We start from the raw sequence: 13,319 nt of genomic DNA, 5'->3' as shown, positions 1-13,319 counted from the left end.
CTTTCTAGTTGCTAAAAACATTTTGTTCAGCAAGATGGATCACAAATGACATCAAATACCCCTTTAGAAAGTCAAGGAATTGTAAAGCATCATCAAAACGAAAATGTCATATCTTATATGTGGCTAATCTACATGTCATGGTTGTCTCACTTAAACGGTCTTCTGAAGCGACAGCCACTTTTAAGAGGGAGGGAAACCCACCGTGGCTATGATTTCTTCCACCGATACTAACGTTGTGGTGCACTTGTCGTAAAACTTAAGTGTCCATAATTCGGCTCATATCAATTTTTAATCTAAATGGCTAATCCTTCAACTTTTCTATTACTGTAAATGTTATATATTGAGGGGAAGTGAATATCCTTTTCCTCAGGTTGTTCACTCCCACTTCTTATAGACCTTTTCCTTACAATGACCATTGTGGTCATTACGCATGGAATACAACTGTGATTTTGTTACAATATTACATTTCCTCTTCCGGGTCTTCCACCATCTTGACACCAAAAATGTTTCCTTGGAAATCCCTTCCCGATTTGTTCTCACAAAAAATGTACGACAGCTTTTTAATTTCACCACTGTATTCGTTAATGACAAGTTCTCACTTCGTCTGGACTGTGGCCGATTCACATTGGTGAGGAAGCAGTTGTGAAGTGCCTAATTTCTGCAGCCAATGTTTTGCTTCAAAATTGTATATGTGTTGCAGAACAGCCAGTGGTCTCTTAAACTTAAGTTGCAAGAATCTTTCCAGGAATAGACCTGGTTTTCTGGACTTCAACAGCCCGTGCAAGGCTAAGGAGATAAAGCATGCATTAATAGTCTTATTATTCTTAAGTGACAAGACACCATTAGGCCACCCCTTCATCTTTGTTCTTGGCTTTTGACCTTGTTAGTGTTGGACCTGCCAAACTTCAATTATGGTGAATGCAATTGCAAGTTTTGTCATTGAGTCAAAACCACATGACATTAGAGACAAAATGCTGCAATATGTAGACGTCATTTAAATTTTCCCTCATCAGAATGGCACATTTTGGCGAAAATCACTGACACATGTGTTGCAATATTCTGCTTCTAATGTGATGCGGATTTAAAAGTTGCAAAGATCCCAGGGAACCCCACCAGGAAACCAGATAGCAAAGCACTTAGGACAGATTTTACCAAATGTGGGCATGGTATGAATTTTTGACAAAAAGGTAATTAGCATTTTGATAACTTTTGACCTACAATATTCATAATTTTTGGCATAGCGGGGACTAAAATTTTAAAACAATTGCACAGGGGCGCTTAAAACATCTTGTTGCATCAGAAAATCCGGGCTATTGTAGTATTTGGCATCAAAACCTAGTGCCAATGCTATTCAAGACTTTAAGTCAAATCAGGAGAAGCTGACACATCATGCTTCATGTTGGCCATGCAGCCAGGTCAGGCTACGACACAGTGATTGTGTCATCGGAAGGTACAGACGTCTTCCTACTCTGTTTGGCATTCAAGCACTCAATTCCACCATCAATTTTTTTTTCAAGTGTGGCCCGGCGCGGATGCAGCCACAAATAGGATATATTTCACGAATACGATATGTTAGTATCGCGAGTGCGGTCATTATATAAAGACCTTTGCAACAGTCTCCATGGAATGCATACCTACCCCGGATGCGATACTGTGAGTGCGATTTCTGGACGAGGGAACTTGGGAGCACTTCGGCTTGTTAAGGAAAACAGAGACTTCCGGGATATGTTCAAACAAGTAGGAATGGAATGGGTCGGAGCTATCAGATGAGCTTTTAAGAAACTACAGGATTTCACTTTCCACATATACTCTTCCCGACCAGTAACAAGCGACGTCAATGAGCTCAGATACAGGCTGTTGAAATTATGTGGCAGCAGTCTGGGAGAGAAGCCTTAAGTGCAGCCCGTCTATTTTTTTAAATTCATGTTAGTATATATTTTCTTGTCATTCTTTTGTTCAGGCTGTAGAACTTGAACTCAAAACAGGAAGAAAATGAACTTGGCCAAGTCTTGATTATGACGGGAAATGATGAGCATTCAAGAATGTTTGTTATACCATGTAGCAACTGTGCTGTGATAAGTTGTTACTTAAGCACCGTTTCCATGGCAACCGTCATAAAATCTGCCTAACTGTATTTCAAAATGCCTTCAGACATAGTTTAGAGGGCCTATGTATCACAAAGTAGCATAATGGTAAAAATCTTCAATAAACGTTTAGTACTTGTAAGAAATTAAGCACGATAGCAGATCCAAGATGGCCGCCTAAATGGCGCATGTCACCTGATTTCTTAGGTAAAATAACTTCTACTTATTCTTTACCTAGCTGAAATATTTTCTAAGAGCCCTAATATTAGTAATGGATCATTCAGGGGTGTTGGCCAAGTCTTGATAATGACTGGAATTCATAAGCATAAAAAATGGCTTGTTTAGTAACTTTCCCTTGCTTGAGAGAATTGTATTTTTCACCGTTTCCATGGCAACCATCATAAGATCTGCCTAACTTTATTTAAATGCAACACAAGTTATAGTCATGTCGAAAACATTTAGCATTATGGTAAAAGTCTTCGATAAATGTTTAGTACTTGTAAGAAATTATGCTGCAAGATAGCAGATCCAAGATGGCCGCCAAAATGGCAAAAGATTTCCTTAGCAACAGCCTTAGCAACCGCCTTTCAGGTAAAATATGCATCGTAATGTAATTCTATATACACTTATATCTCCTGATAGAATTGGTGGATTTCGGCCATTTAAAGAATAAAATGCTGTCAACATTGTGACAAATCAGACTTCAGTATCAACAAAGGTCCCATAGGTACCTTAAAACTTTGCCTGATAACGGAAAGTGAACAATCCATTTTTTCAGTTAAAAAATGGAAAAAAATGAACTTTAAGGACGAATAATTTTCTATAGAAGCGTGTTGTCTAAAAAAAATTAACAGATTTACGATCCTTGTGGTTGACTTTTATGATAAACAAATTTTCATGAAGAAACATTAATGTTTAATCTTTTGCCCCTCCCCCTTATTAAGGGTACTAGAACGGTCAGTCAATTTTGGGTGTTCTAAACTTAAGATGCCGCCATGGCGCTCCTGGGCCGAAATGAAAATGCCTCCATATCCAGATTTGTGCAGGATATGTTCAACTACATGTGTGCCAAATTTGGTGCTTTTAGACAAAAGTGCACAATTCAGCTAATTTTGGGAACTATGCCGCTGGACTAACAGCAGTCTGGTAGGATAGCGGAAAGTTTGCCAAAGTGGACTTCCTTGGAATCACAGCGGACGTCAGCGTCAAGTTGAAGGTTATTCTGCGATTTTGCTCATCTTACACAGAACAATTAGCATAGCCAGACAAACCGCAGGACTACAGTCTTTCAGAGTATGTGGACAAATACCTTTAAATTTCTTTCTTCTCAACGGTTAACGTTACAAATTAAGTTACGTTAAACATGGAGACTCCTAAAGCACGCATATGGTGTCCACTCACATATGGAAGTTGTATACAATGTTATCATAATTTGAAAGATTATTACCTTCGTCGTGAAGGTTATGTTTTCGCTCCCCTTTGTTGTGTATCTGTCTGCTGTATGTCTCACTTCACGTTGACAGCATATCGAGCTCGAGAAGCTGTGGGTGGATTTTTATGATACAACATGACATGATCACTTGTCAAGTTTATGTATTCAATTGGTGTCCTATTAGTCCGTATGGGCTTGGCGACTTTATTAAGTCGCAGGACACGGAAATAAAACATTCATTCATTCATTCGGTATGTGTGACTCATGTGGATAGGTGTCGGCAAGGAAGGTCAAGTTTGATGACAGGCCTCTATAGTGTTCTGGACATCTTATGGTTGTGATTTTTAGTGATCATGTATAGTTCTTGGGTAGATAGGATAGCTCTTGGCAATTGGGCAGAGAGTATAGGTTTTGGCCCTTCGCAGCTTTCTTGGAACTGCAGGGGCCGATTTTTTTTTTTGGAGAGAGATTGAAGGAGAATAACTCAAGAATGAGTCGACTGGACTGATTCTAGCGTGTCTTAGCAAGGGAATGCAATATGATTGAAACTTTACAAATTTTCTGATTCTTATAGTTTTTCTTTAACATCACTGGTGTCTATAATAAGTATAAATCTCCTGTCAATTTTTTTCAGAAACATATGCCATTTGGTACCAGATTTCTGCAGTTCTGAGCCAGCCAAGTAACTGCGCTACCAACACCAGCAATAGCTGTCTATGTCCCACGTATATTTAACATTGCAATTCTAATAAAGTCAAAGTCAACATGGGAGAGCCAGACTTCCTTGACTTGCACAACTTCCTGGCCAATGACATCATTCGAACCCGAGAGGGCGGGGCTGGGTGGATGGTTGACCTCGCACTAAATGCAGACAGGTGTAACCCCAAAACTTTTCTCCTCAAGACAACAAAGTGCAGCGGAAATGGTAGCATCGTGTTAGAGCCAGCGCTTTCTCCCCAGAACTACATCAATCCAAAATCTGCTGAAAGCATGGGTGGCTTTTTTGCCGCATTTTCATCAAAAACTAGTGTACAACAAAGTATCAACGAGTCACTCAGTGAAGAATCAGTTAAAACAATCGTAGTGTCCGAGTCGTCAGCAGTTTCGCAACACAAGTATGCCTGTGTCAAAACTATGGATGCTTGGGGGAGGGTGAGGTTTCGTATCGCTCCGAATGCTGGCATTGGTGCTTCAATGACCAGTACTAAAAGTACAAGCAGCAGTGTGGAAGTCTTCTGCGAGGACTTGGTAAGGAGGTCGGTTGACTTTGAAGACCTACGCGGTGCGTTGGAGGAACATACCGTGAATACCAGAGCGACAAACATAAGGGGAGAACACAGCCTATTTATCGTCACCGATGTCATAGTGGCTGGCAAGATTTCTTGGGAAGTCAAGCAAAATGTGGAATCTAAAAAAAGGGGAGGTGGAAATGTTGAGGTGGAGTCTGTGAATGTTGAGGCCGGAGCTGGAATCTCCAGTCAGCGTCCAGAGGAACACCGACAAGTGGTGAACAACGCCGTGCTGGCGCTTAAGTTTGCAAAGATCTCTTACGATGATCAAGGGAAGATTGTCGGAATGGACAAAAGTGGAAACTTTGAGGGGAACTACACTCTTGGCCCTGGGACTGAGGAGAGAGAGAGGCGAAGTAAGTTCTAACCCTGTTCCGAAATGATAGTGTCTATCCCCCTATAGTTTATGTATGTGTCCCCAGTATGCAAATTAGGTCATTCAGACTGGCAAACAGTGATAAACCAAGGAGGTTAAACATTAACATCTTTATATAAACCAAGGGCATGGAAGAGGTTCTAGTGAAAAAAAGACTTATTGTGACCGACACACCATAATTTTCACCGTACAAATTTATTATCAAAGTAGTAAGTACACTAATCTTGGCAAAAATTGCTAATGCTTATGTATGATCAAGGAGGTTAAATTTAACCTACTTGGTATGATGCATTGTTTTGGTCTCAAACAGCTGCCATCATTGTGCTTGGAGGTGGGGAAAACATAAGGAAAGGCTCGCGTCTCAACATCCGCTACATCAGTCAGGAGAAACGTGGTGGGGGTAGAAGAGGCCTTCTTCAGTCAGATTCACATGTACATGGAGATCGGGTTTACCTACGGAGCATTTTGGAAACAGGGTATGAATTTACACACGGCCGAGAATTAGACTAAAGCCCCAAATCCTGGCATGAACGTTGAATTTTACATGCATGTAACTATGAATACTACTATGCACAAGACGAAAAAATATTTGTCTTGTGGGAGATTTTGAAATAAAAAAGCCAGCAGTACCTACAAATTTATAAAGTGTGCCGACATTTTCCCTATTTTATTTTCTATTGCGATTCAAATTCAGCAGCAAAGTGGTATTTCATTTCCTCAGAAAACATCAGAAGTTTACCAAATGGATGCAACTACCTCTGAAGGGACTTGTTGTGACCAAGGAAAATAACAACAGCTATAGCAGGCATCGCATACCGTGGAAAAAGAAGAAGCAAGAGAGGATTTATTTGAAAAAGGCAAGTACATCACAGTGAAATGTTATGCAAGGCATTGGTCTAACTGTTGTACAGAGAATGAACATGCGCCTTTATCGTTCATGATTAAGGCTAAAGTTAAAATCTTTCCTGCGTATTTCAGTGTATAGATGCCCTTAGATGCAGTCGTTATCTTTATTTCAATTGCTATAGTCCTTGGGCAACACAGGCCACTGTGTACAGTAGGAGACTTGTCCGTTATGATCAAAGCAGTTTGTATATGTACAAGTCTCTGGTATGACATGGTCAGACTTTCAACCTCCGACCTTCCAAATGCAAGGCAAACATTCAACCCCCCTATGCAATGGTAATTGTGTATGGAACCACATTCAGAGGCCCGTTTATATATTGACTACCAGGTAGATTTGTAAAAGATTTGACCAAAGTAAGAAGCAATTGCCACCATCTAAAGTTAGAGGCTGGAAATCGGTAAAACATTGGATTTCATTCTCCCTTTTAAGTAAAAAAGGGGAATAAAATTGGATTTTCTGTCATCAATTTTGAACTTATTTGGACTTAAAATTTGTTTGTTTTTTGGTCTGTTAGGTGTCTGTGACAGATGTCGAAGCTGACAGCACTTTTACCTGTATTGGCAACAGTCAATTGGACATTCCCAAACGTGACAGCTGGGTTTGGCTGGACTGCAAGCAGTGGAGGGACTCACTGACCAAAAGTGGTTTGGTCTTACTCTTAATTACAATCAAAGCTTTAAACCATGCTTGGAGCTTGAGATGCGCAAATATATCATAGATGCAACAATTCCACCGAAGTGATATCATCATCCAGTGCTGTGTGTATGGGAAGCTGTTGTGTTACTCCAAAGGGCAGTTTAGTTCCAGCTAGACAATATACTATTAGTATGTGTGTCCTATGCCATAGCTTCATGTAAATTATTGTTTTCCAACAGTGTGTATCAAAATCTAGTTCTAGCATATTTTTAGTTAGTTTGGTCTTATGTTAGTGGAATAACTACTGCTAGTACTGGCTAATATGATTGATACAAATATTAGTCTTTCGAATTATGCCCGAAAATTTGAGTTATGCCCGTCTTATTTTTGGTTGAGTTCAGTAATGAACATCCCGTGTACTTATGGAATCTAACACTTCATTTGTTATCCAGATATTCAAGTTGAAGTTGAGTTCGAAGGATCAATAAGGACACTGACAGTTGATGCAGAAGATCCTGTCATTGTCATCATGCACAAGATGAGGGACAGGGTTCCTTGTCATAAACAGGTGAGCATAATGTTGTTTATCAAAATTCTTCTTACACCTTTCAGTGTATAGGGCGGTGCCCATTTCTGTTTCTATAGTCCTTGGTTGGCACACAATTGTGCAAGGGGGTAGAGTCCACTGGTTGTGGTGTATGTTCAAGTTTCATCTATAGTCTTTTTCATAAGTGTTGAGTGCTAAGCAGGGAAATTATAGACTTTTTTCAAGTTGTTGGTAAGACATATTATACTTGTATGATGTGCAACATATAACTAAAAGCAAAATTCTGTGTTCATCGTTGTTGGGTTTTGCCCCTTCTTTGAAAGGTCCAAGTCTCATGTTGCACCTTCTCAAAAAGACTTTTTTTTTCATTCTGACTTCATCGACCAAGAATGCACAAGATTCGTCTTTTTTAAAGTCTTCTTTTCCTTATAAAAAAAGGTCCTTACATACAAAGGCACCAAGATCAAGTACCCAGCGGACACTGTCAAGGATGTGGGCATCAAAGATGGCGACCAACTGACACTTCTTGTGGAGGAAAATCGAAAGAACATTCCAGATGTGTGGGAGGGGGCTCCAATTCCAATTTTATACCCTCAAGGCGGTCCAACTCCAAGGTTTCAAGGTCCAGAAGCCATCTCATACAAGGGAAGTGTTTCACTGCCCTTTCAAGATATCCAGGTTAGTAACAGCACACCATAATTAGAATGACAAAAATACATGTATGTTTAAGCTCTTATCGGGCACCTTTTTTGTCAAGATCATGGAGAATATGTCCAAGTTTCCACCAGAATCCTGCAATATAGGGACCTTTGAGACCAGCGTATACGCAACACGACAGGAAAACAAGAGTTCGGAGACCTAACATCACCAGAAATATATATTATGCAAATTAGGCTCTCATTGATGTTATCGGAAAAGATATACTTTTAAGCTGAGCTCATCACTTTCAGAGATTTTGATCATTGTCACAGCTGATAATATATTTTGTGTTCCACAGAGCATGGGTACGAAATACCCAGAGCTGAAAATGGACGAAGCTAGAGTGAAGCATGTTCTGGAAGCAGAGCTTTCCGAGGATGAAGACGACTTAGCCGACATTTCACCTGTGGGCTTCCAACAGCTCATGGAAGCTCTTGGCAAGAAGGTGGACCTTGACGACATCCTAAAGGCAGTTGTCACTCATGAAGATAGTTCTGATGAAGATGATCAGTTCAGTGTGTTGGATATGATGTAAGTTGCCAGTTCAAAAGGTTTCTGTGTACAAATTTCAAGTAAACAGCTTGTTTCCAAAAAACAAAAATATCCGTAATTTTGATACCAGGAATACGATATGTGAATGAGCTGTAATTTAACCATATGGATATGGAATAAAAGGTATATATGGTAGATGTACATGGCAAAAAAATGTTGAGATAGTATCCATCTTCTGATAATGTGTTCTTTGTTGATCAGGACCTCATCATTTGAAGGCAGAAGCTTGTTCAAAGATGGTGATCTAAGGATAGATGCATCCACTGCGGATAGGATTGCCTCTCTCAAATGTATGATGAACCCCGGCCCTCTGAGGACAGTCAGGTACACTTTTGGAATAATATGTGGATCACATTTACATTTCTTCCTATGCAAAAGCATCTGATACACAGATTAAAGTGAAAATCATTTTGCTTTGTGATTCTTGTATATAAGTACTACTGGAATATCTCATCGTCTTTTCATGATTGTGAATCGAATGAGTTTATATACTTGAAAGATGTACTGTTAACAAGACCAGAATTCTTGTTGAGATATTCATCCTCTAATTCATAACATCTTTTTTCTTGACCAGGAGCTCACCTTTTAGCTGGCTGAATGATCCTGATCTACCCTATACGGATGCATCCAACAACGTACGCGTGTTCAGGTACATCTGAAGAATAATGCATCATTTCTTCTTTCAAAGAATAAAAAAAATACATTTTTTATAACATGTTACAAAAATATCTCGCAACTTTGAACTAGATGACTAGAATTGAAATTGTTCTTTTGGTCTAGAATATACTAAGAAAGTCTGATGGCATTAAAAAAAACTTGACCAAAAATGCAAAAGAATTTTCTTCAGGCAGTAGAAAGTAATACATGTTTTGTGTTATTTCCAACTTTGCTTTATTTGAGATTTAGTTCTAATAGTTCTAATGGGGATAACTATATTCTGGATTAATTTGTTTTTACAAGCACAGTTTTCTAGCTGTCATTTCAGTTTCATACTGGATAGCACAAAACGTTCTTTCACATTCTGCTATATGTACACAAAACGCTCTTCTCATCTACAATATTAGATACATGACTGTGCATTTACTCACAATCTACATATAAGTAATGATAGTGCTAGTGACAAAAGTTATTTATCATTTTGTCCTATCCTCCATTAGCATTCTTAATGTTTAGAAATGGATTTTACTTGTGCTATTGTTGTTGAATAGTTGTTGCCCTATGTTACCAAATCAGGTTTATTCATCAACAATGTCTATTCTGACAGGCGGCTAGTGAACGAAATAAGATCCAATCCAGAAGCTGGTCATCTGGTTGAGTTAGGACCTCCAGAGCAGAAGACACTGCCGACCGTTCCAGGGTTCTTCGAAGAAGATGCCGAAGAAGCCAGCGAACTCCTCCAAGGACTGGTTACAATATATTCCAGTGACTTAAAAGGAAAGGTAGTAAAATACACACCTCCAAATTTTCAAGGATTGCACTTTAAGAGAATGTCAGAGGAGCCAGAAATTGCTGCAGAAACATCTAAGGTTGAGTCAGTCAACCGACGTTCTTTGAATAGGTCGGATGTACAGTTGTCTGGTCTTGATGATTTGGAAGAAGATCGGAGACAGGTTGGGGAGGATAAGGATAAGTAGACTGACCCAGTTCTAAAAATACTTAATGTGTCTTGTCTTCTGGATCTTTCAGAAGAGGATCTGTATAGACCCTTTGGGCTACTTGGGAAACAGATGATTGGGAAGGGTAAAGAGGAGGAGACTACCTGTATAAGTACTGTTGCAGAAAAGGGGCAGATAGGGCCCAACCTTGCACATGATGTTTTCTCTATGGACAGTAGCCATGGACTAGAGAAGTTTCTTAAATCCTGTAGTTAGGAAATGTGCCTGTGTTAATAGTATCTGATCTGATTAAAGCTAGACATTTTAGTGAAGCTTTTGAAAAGCTTGAGAGTGAAGCTTTTGATATGCTCATAAATCATATTGATGAATATTATGTCATATATGCCTAGAGTTACAAGTGATGGTGGAAAAATATTGTTGAAGCTTAATGAATGTGCATTACTACTTATCACTGTTGATTTATATCAAGCTCCTTTACTTGGAATGAAATAGCATTGTGTTTTAAAACGTTGCATAAAAGTACAGATACAATGTACTACTTGTGTGGAACTCTTTAAATGTAACTCAAATCCTTGTGTTGACATTTGTTAATCAATGGACTTTTAAGATGAGAAATGTTAAAGTGCTAAGTTATGATTACATGTAATTCAAAGTATTCATGTTTGTGTTTGCTATCCGATCATTTACAATGTTTGTTTTGGTAGTAATATCCAATTTGTTCTATGACTCCCAAGAAATATCAGTTCTCCAGTATGTCATTTCAGAGTTCAATACCATTTATTATAGATATAGCATACTGGTTCCAATGGATTAAGAACAGAGATAATTGAAATACCTAATCTTTGCTTTAATGAATTGAATATTTGAATGATACTGTAGAGCTCACTATCGATATATTGCATTGCCATACATTTCTAATTCTATGCATTGATTAGCTGCCTTTGATATAATATAATGATTCTTGTGAGTTTGTCAGAAATCAACAATGTAGTGTGTAAGTTTCTAAAGAGCTTGTATGAAGTTATTTTCTGAGAAAGAAGGCCTGCACATGTGTGCAGAACTGAATTCTAGAGTTGGACTTTCCAATGAAGATGATACTGTATGTATTAAAACTGTATTACTCGCAAATTGTATATGATACAATGTATTCCCAATCGCAGAAAACTTCTGCAAACTAATCCACTCTGCAAGCGGCTACATGTATGTAGTACAGAATTAAGATATGTGATTGTGCGATTTTTCTGGGTTGCCATGTACAAAGTTGTAATGTTTCATGATTTGTATCCTTGAGGTAAGATTATTGTTTAAATAACAAAATGGATGGAATTGTCTGGGAATGGGTTAGTAATACGTTGACCATGATTCAGGACTTGAGTCATTGGAAGAAGAGTGATATTTTACCAACTAGATTTTATTTCTACAGAATTGAAAGAACAACCCAATCAGATTTGTAACTAGAAAGGCCGTCATTTGCCCCTGAGCAAATACAGCATGTTTAGCCATACTCCTCCCCATGCAAGAAGTGGGTTGTCCCAAAATAACCCCTGGGCAAATCGAAATATTAACTGCATGTAGGAAGGCAACATTTGCGAGAGCATCATACTTTGCCAATCTCCCTCCCGATGCATAAATTGACTGTTCCAAAATCACCCGTGCAAAACAATTCTCTCTACAAGTTCTGCGAGACACCAAGAGCTTCTTACTGCAATGGCTCGCGTGTTTACCCGCAACATGACCTCAGGTAACCTGAAAAGAACACATGTTCTTTGGCCAGCAGCAAATGGAACGCCCGGAACCTTAGATAGAACATGGATTCTAAGATAGAACATGGAACGGGGACAGCACTTTTGACCCGTTTTTGGTCTGAAAATGGGTCCAAAAGTACCCAAAACGAAACATTTTGAAGTAATGTACACCAGAAATGTGATTGTAGTCTTGTAGGGACATGTTCAAGGCACCCTTGTAGCGAATTTCAGGTCATTTGCTTGTAAAACCAGGCCACAGGAGCCAAAAATATAAAAAATGCCCCAAAAAACCTCCATAAAAATGATTTTAAGGGCTGTTTCAAAGCAATTTTAAAATCACCTGAGGGTATTTGCTTTCTTTACCTCCATGCCAAATTTCAGGTCGGTTGGTTAAAAAATGGCGGAGTTGAATCCATTTGAAGATTTGGCAGGAGAAGAAGGAGAAGAACACTAGAAAGGCAACATTTGCGAGCAAATACAGCATGTTTAGCCATACTCCTCGCCATGCAAAAAATGGACTGTCCCAAAATAACAATGGACCATTCTAAAATACTTCCACAAAAACAATGGATCACCCCAGTCCAAAATTGAATTTAAAAACAATTAGTCTCTCCAAACAGGAATGGAGTCTTCCAGTAGCACCTCAACACAATATGGACCAGTCCACAACCATATCCACATAAACAAATACACTACTGCTAACAAATGGACTTTTTCATAATCACTCCAGCTCAAAATTGCAATAAATAATTAAAGAATCCTCCTCTTGCAAGAATGGGATATTCCGTGCCATCTCTATGTAAACTAGACCAGTCGACAAATATCCGCTCAAAATTACACTCTCGCGCATAATCAACCCAGTTCAAAATTGAATTTAAAAAAATTAACCCCAGGAAAGAATTAAGTTCTCCATAGTATACATAATGATATATATGAGGATTTGACAGGAGAAGAAGGAAATTACCTTAAACAACATATTGCAGCGATAGTATGGGTGAAATATAGAAATGTGACACCCCTTTGTTTGAATGCATGATTCAATAGTATACATTTGGGTTGAAAAAAACGAAACGAAAAAATTGTTTATTTCAAAAATTGTTTTGAAAGGCTGTATGCCAAACATTTAAATGAGGGCCTGTGTACATGACCAAGGCAGACACATGTCAAATTTTGCATCATTTTGGTTTAATACGAGTCAGTTCCAAGTCACCGAGAGGGTTTTAATATAATATTTGTAATATGTTTGAACTATTTTGATTAAAAGAATGTCTAAGTCACAATAGTTCTAAACTGTTCAAACAATAAGAATTAAAACTTATAACATGTTTGAACTTATTTAACATATGTTGGAAACATTTCGAACGTAACTTCACAAAAATCTCTTTATTTAGAACAGTTTCAAACCATCTATCCAAATGTTTCAATGTTCGAACAAT

The 13,319-nt window shown here is 38.5% G+C and overlaps 1 protein-coding gene across 1 annotated transcript; it reads left to right on the top strand.

The window, feature by feature from the left end:
* Positions 1 to 3,219: 3,219 nt before the first annotated feature.
* Positions 3,220 to 9,181, top strand: LOC136443894 (uncharacterized). Its single transcript, XM_066441267.1, has 10 exons — positions 3,220 to 3,300; positions 4,151 to 5,161; positions 5,492 to 5,657; positions 5,903 to 6,038; positions 6,603 to 6,732; positions 7,177 to 7,292; positions 7,710 to 7,949; positions 8,269 to 8,501; positions 8,724 to 8,846; positions 9,097 to 9,181. The coding sequence occupies exons 2-10, from the start codon at positions 4,282 to 4,284 to the stop codon at positions 9,179 to 9,181; spliced, it is 2,109 nt and encodes a 702-aa protein (XP_066297364.1). The 5' UTR covers positions 3,220 to 3,300; positions 4,151 to 4,281.
* The last annotated feature ends 4,138 nt before the right edge of the window (positions 9,182 to 13,319 follow it).

The sequence above is a fragment of the Branchiostoma lanceolatum genome, chromosome 10 (assembly GCF_035083965.1).
Source record: "Branchiostoma lanceolatum isolate klBraLanc5 chromosome 10, klBraLanc5.hap2, whole genome shotgun sequence".
NCBI classification, from domain to species: Eukaryota; Metazoa; Chordata; class Leptocardii; order Amphioxiformes; family Branchiostomatidae; genus Branchiostoma; species Branchiostoma lanceolatum.
This window is presented reverse-complemented; position numbering and strand designations above follow the sequence as displayed.

Coding starts and splice junctions, on each gene's coding strand:
- LOC136443894 (XM_066441267.1), top strand. CDS start 4,282: ATGGGAGAGCCAGACTTCCTTGACTTGCACAACTTCCTGGCCAATGAC. Junction 6,039..6,602: donor AGAGGATTTATTTGAAAAAG/GCAAGTACATCA, acceptor TTGGTCTGTTAG/GTGTCTGTGACAGATGTCGA. Junction 7,950..8,268: donor TGCCCTTTCAAGATATCCAG/GTTAGTAACAGC, acceptor TGTGTTCCACAG/AGCATGGGTACGAAATACCC.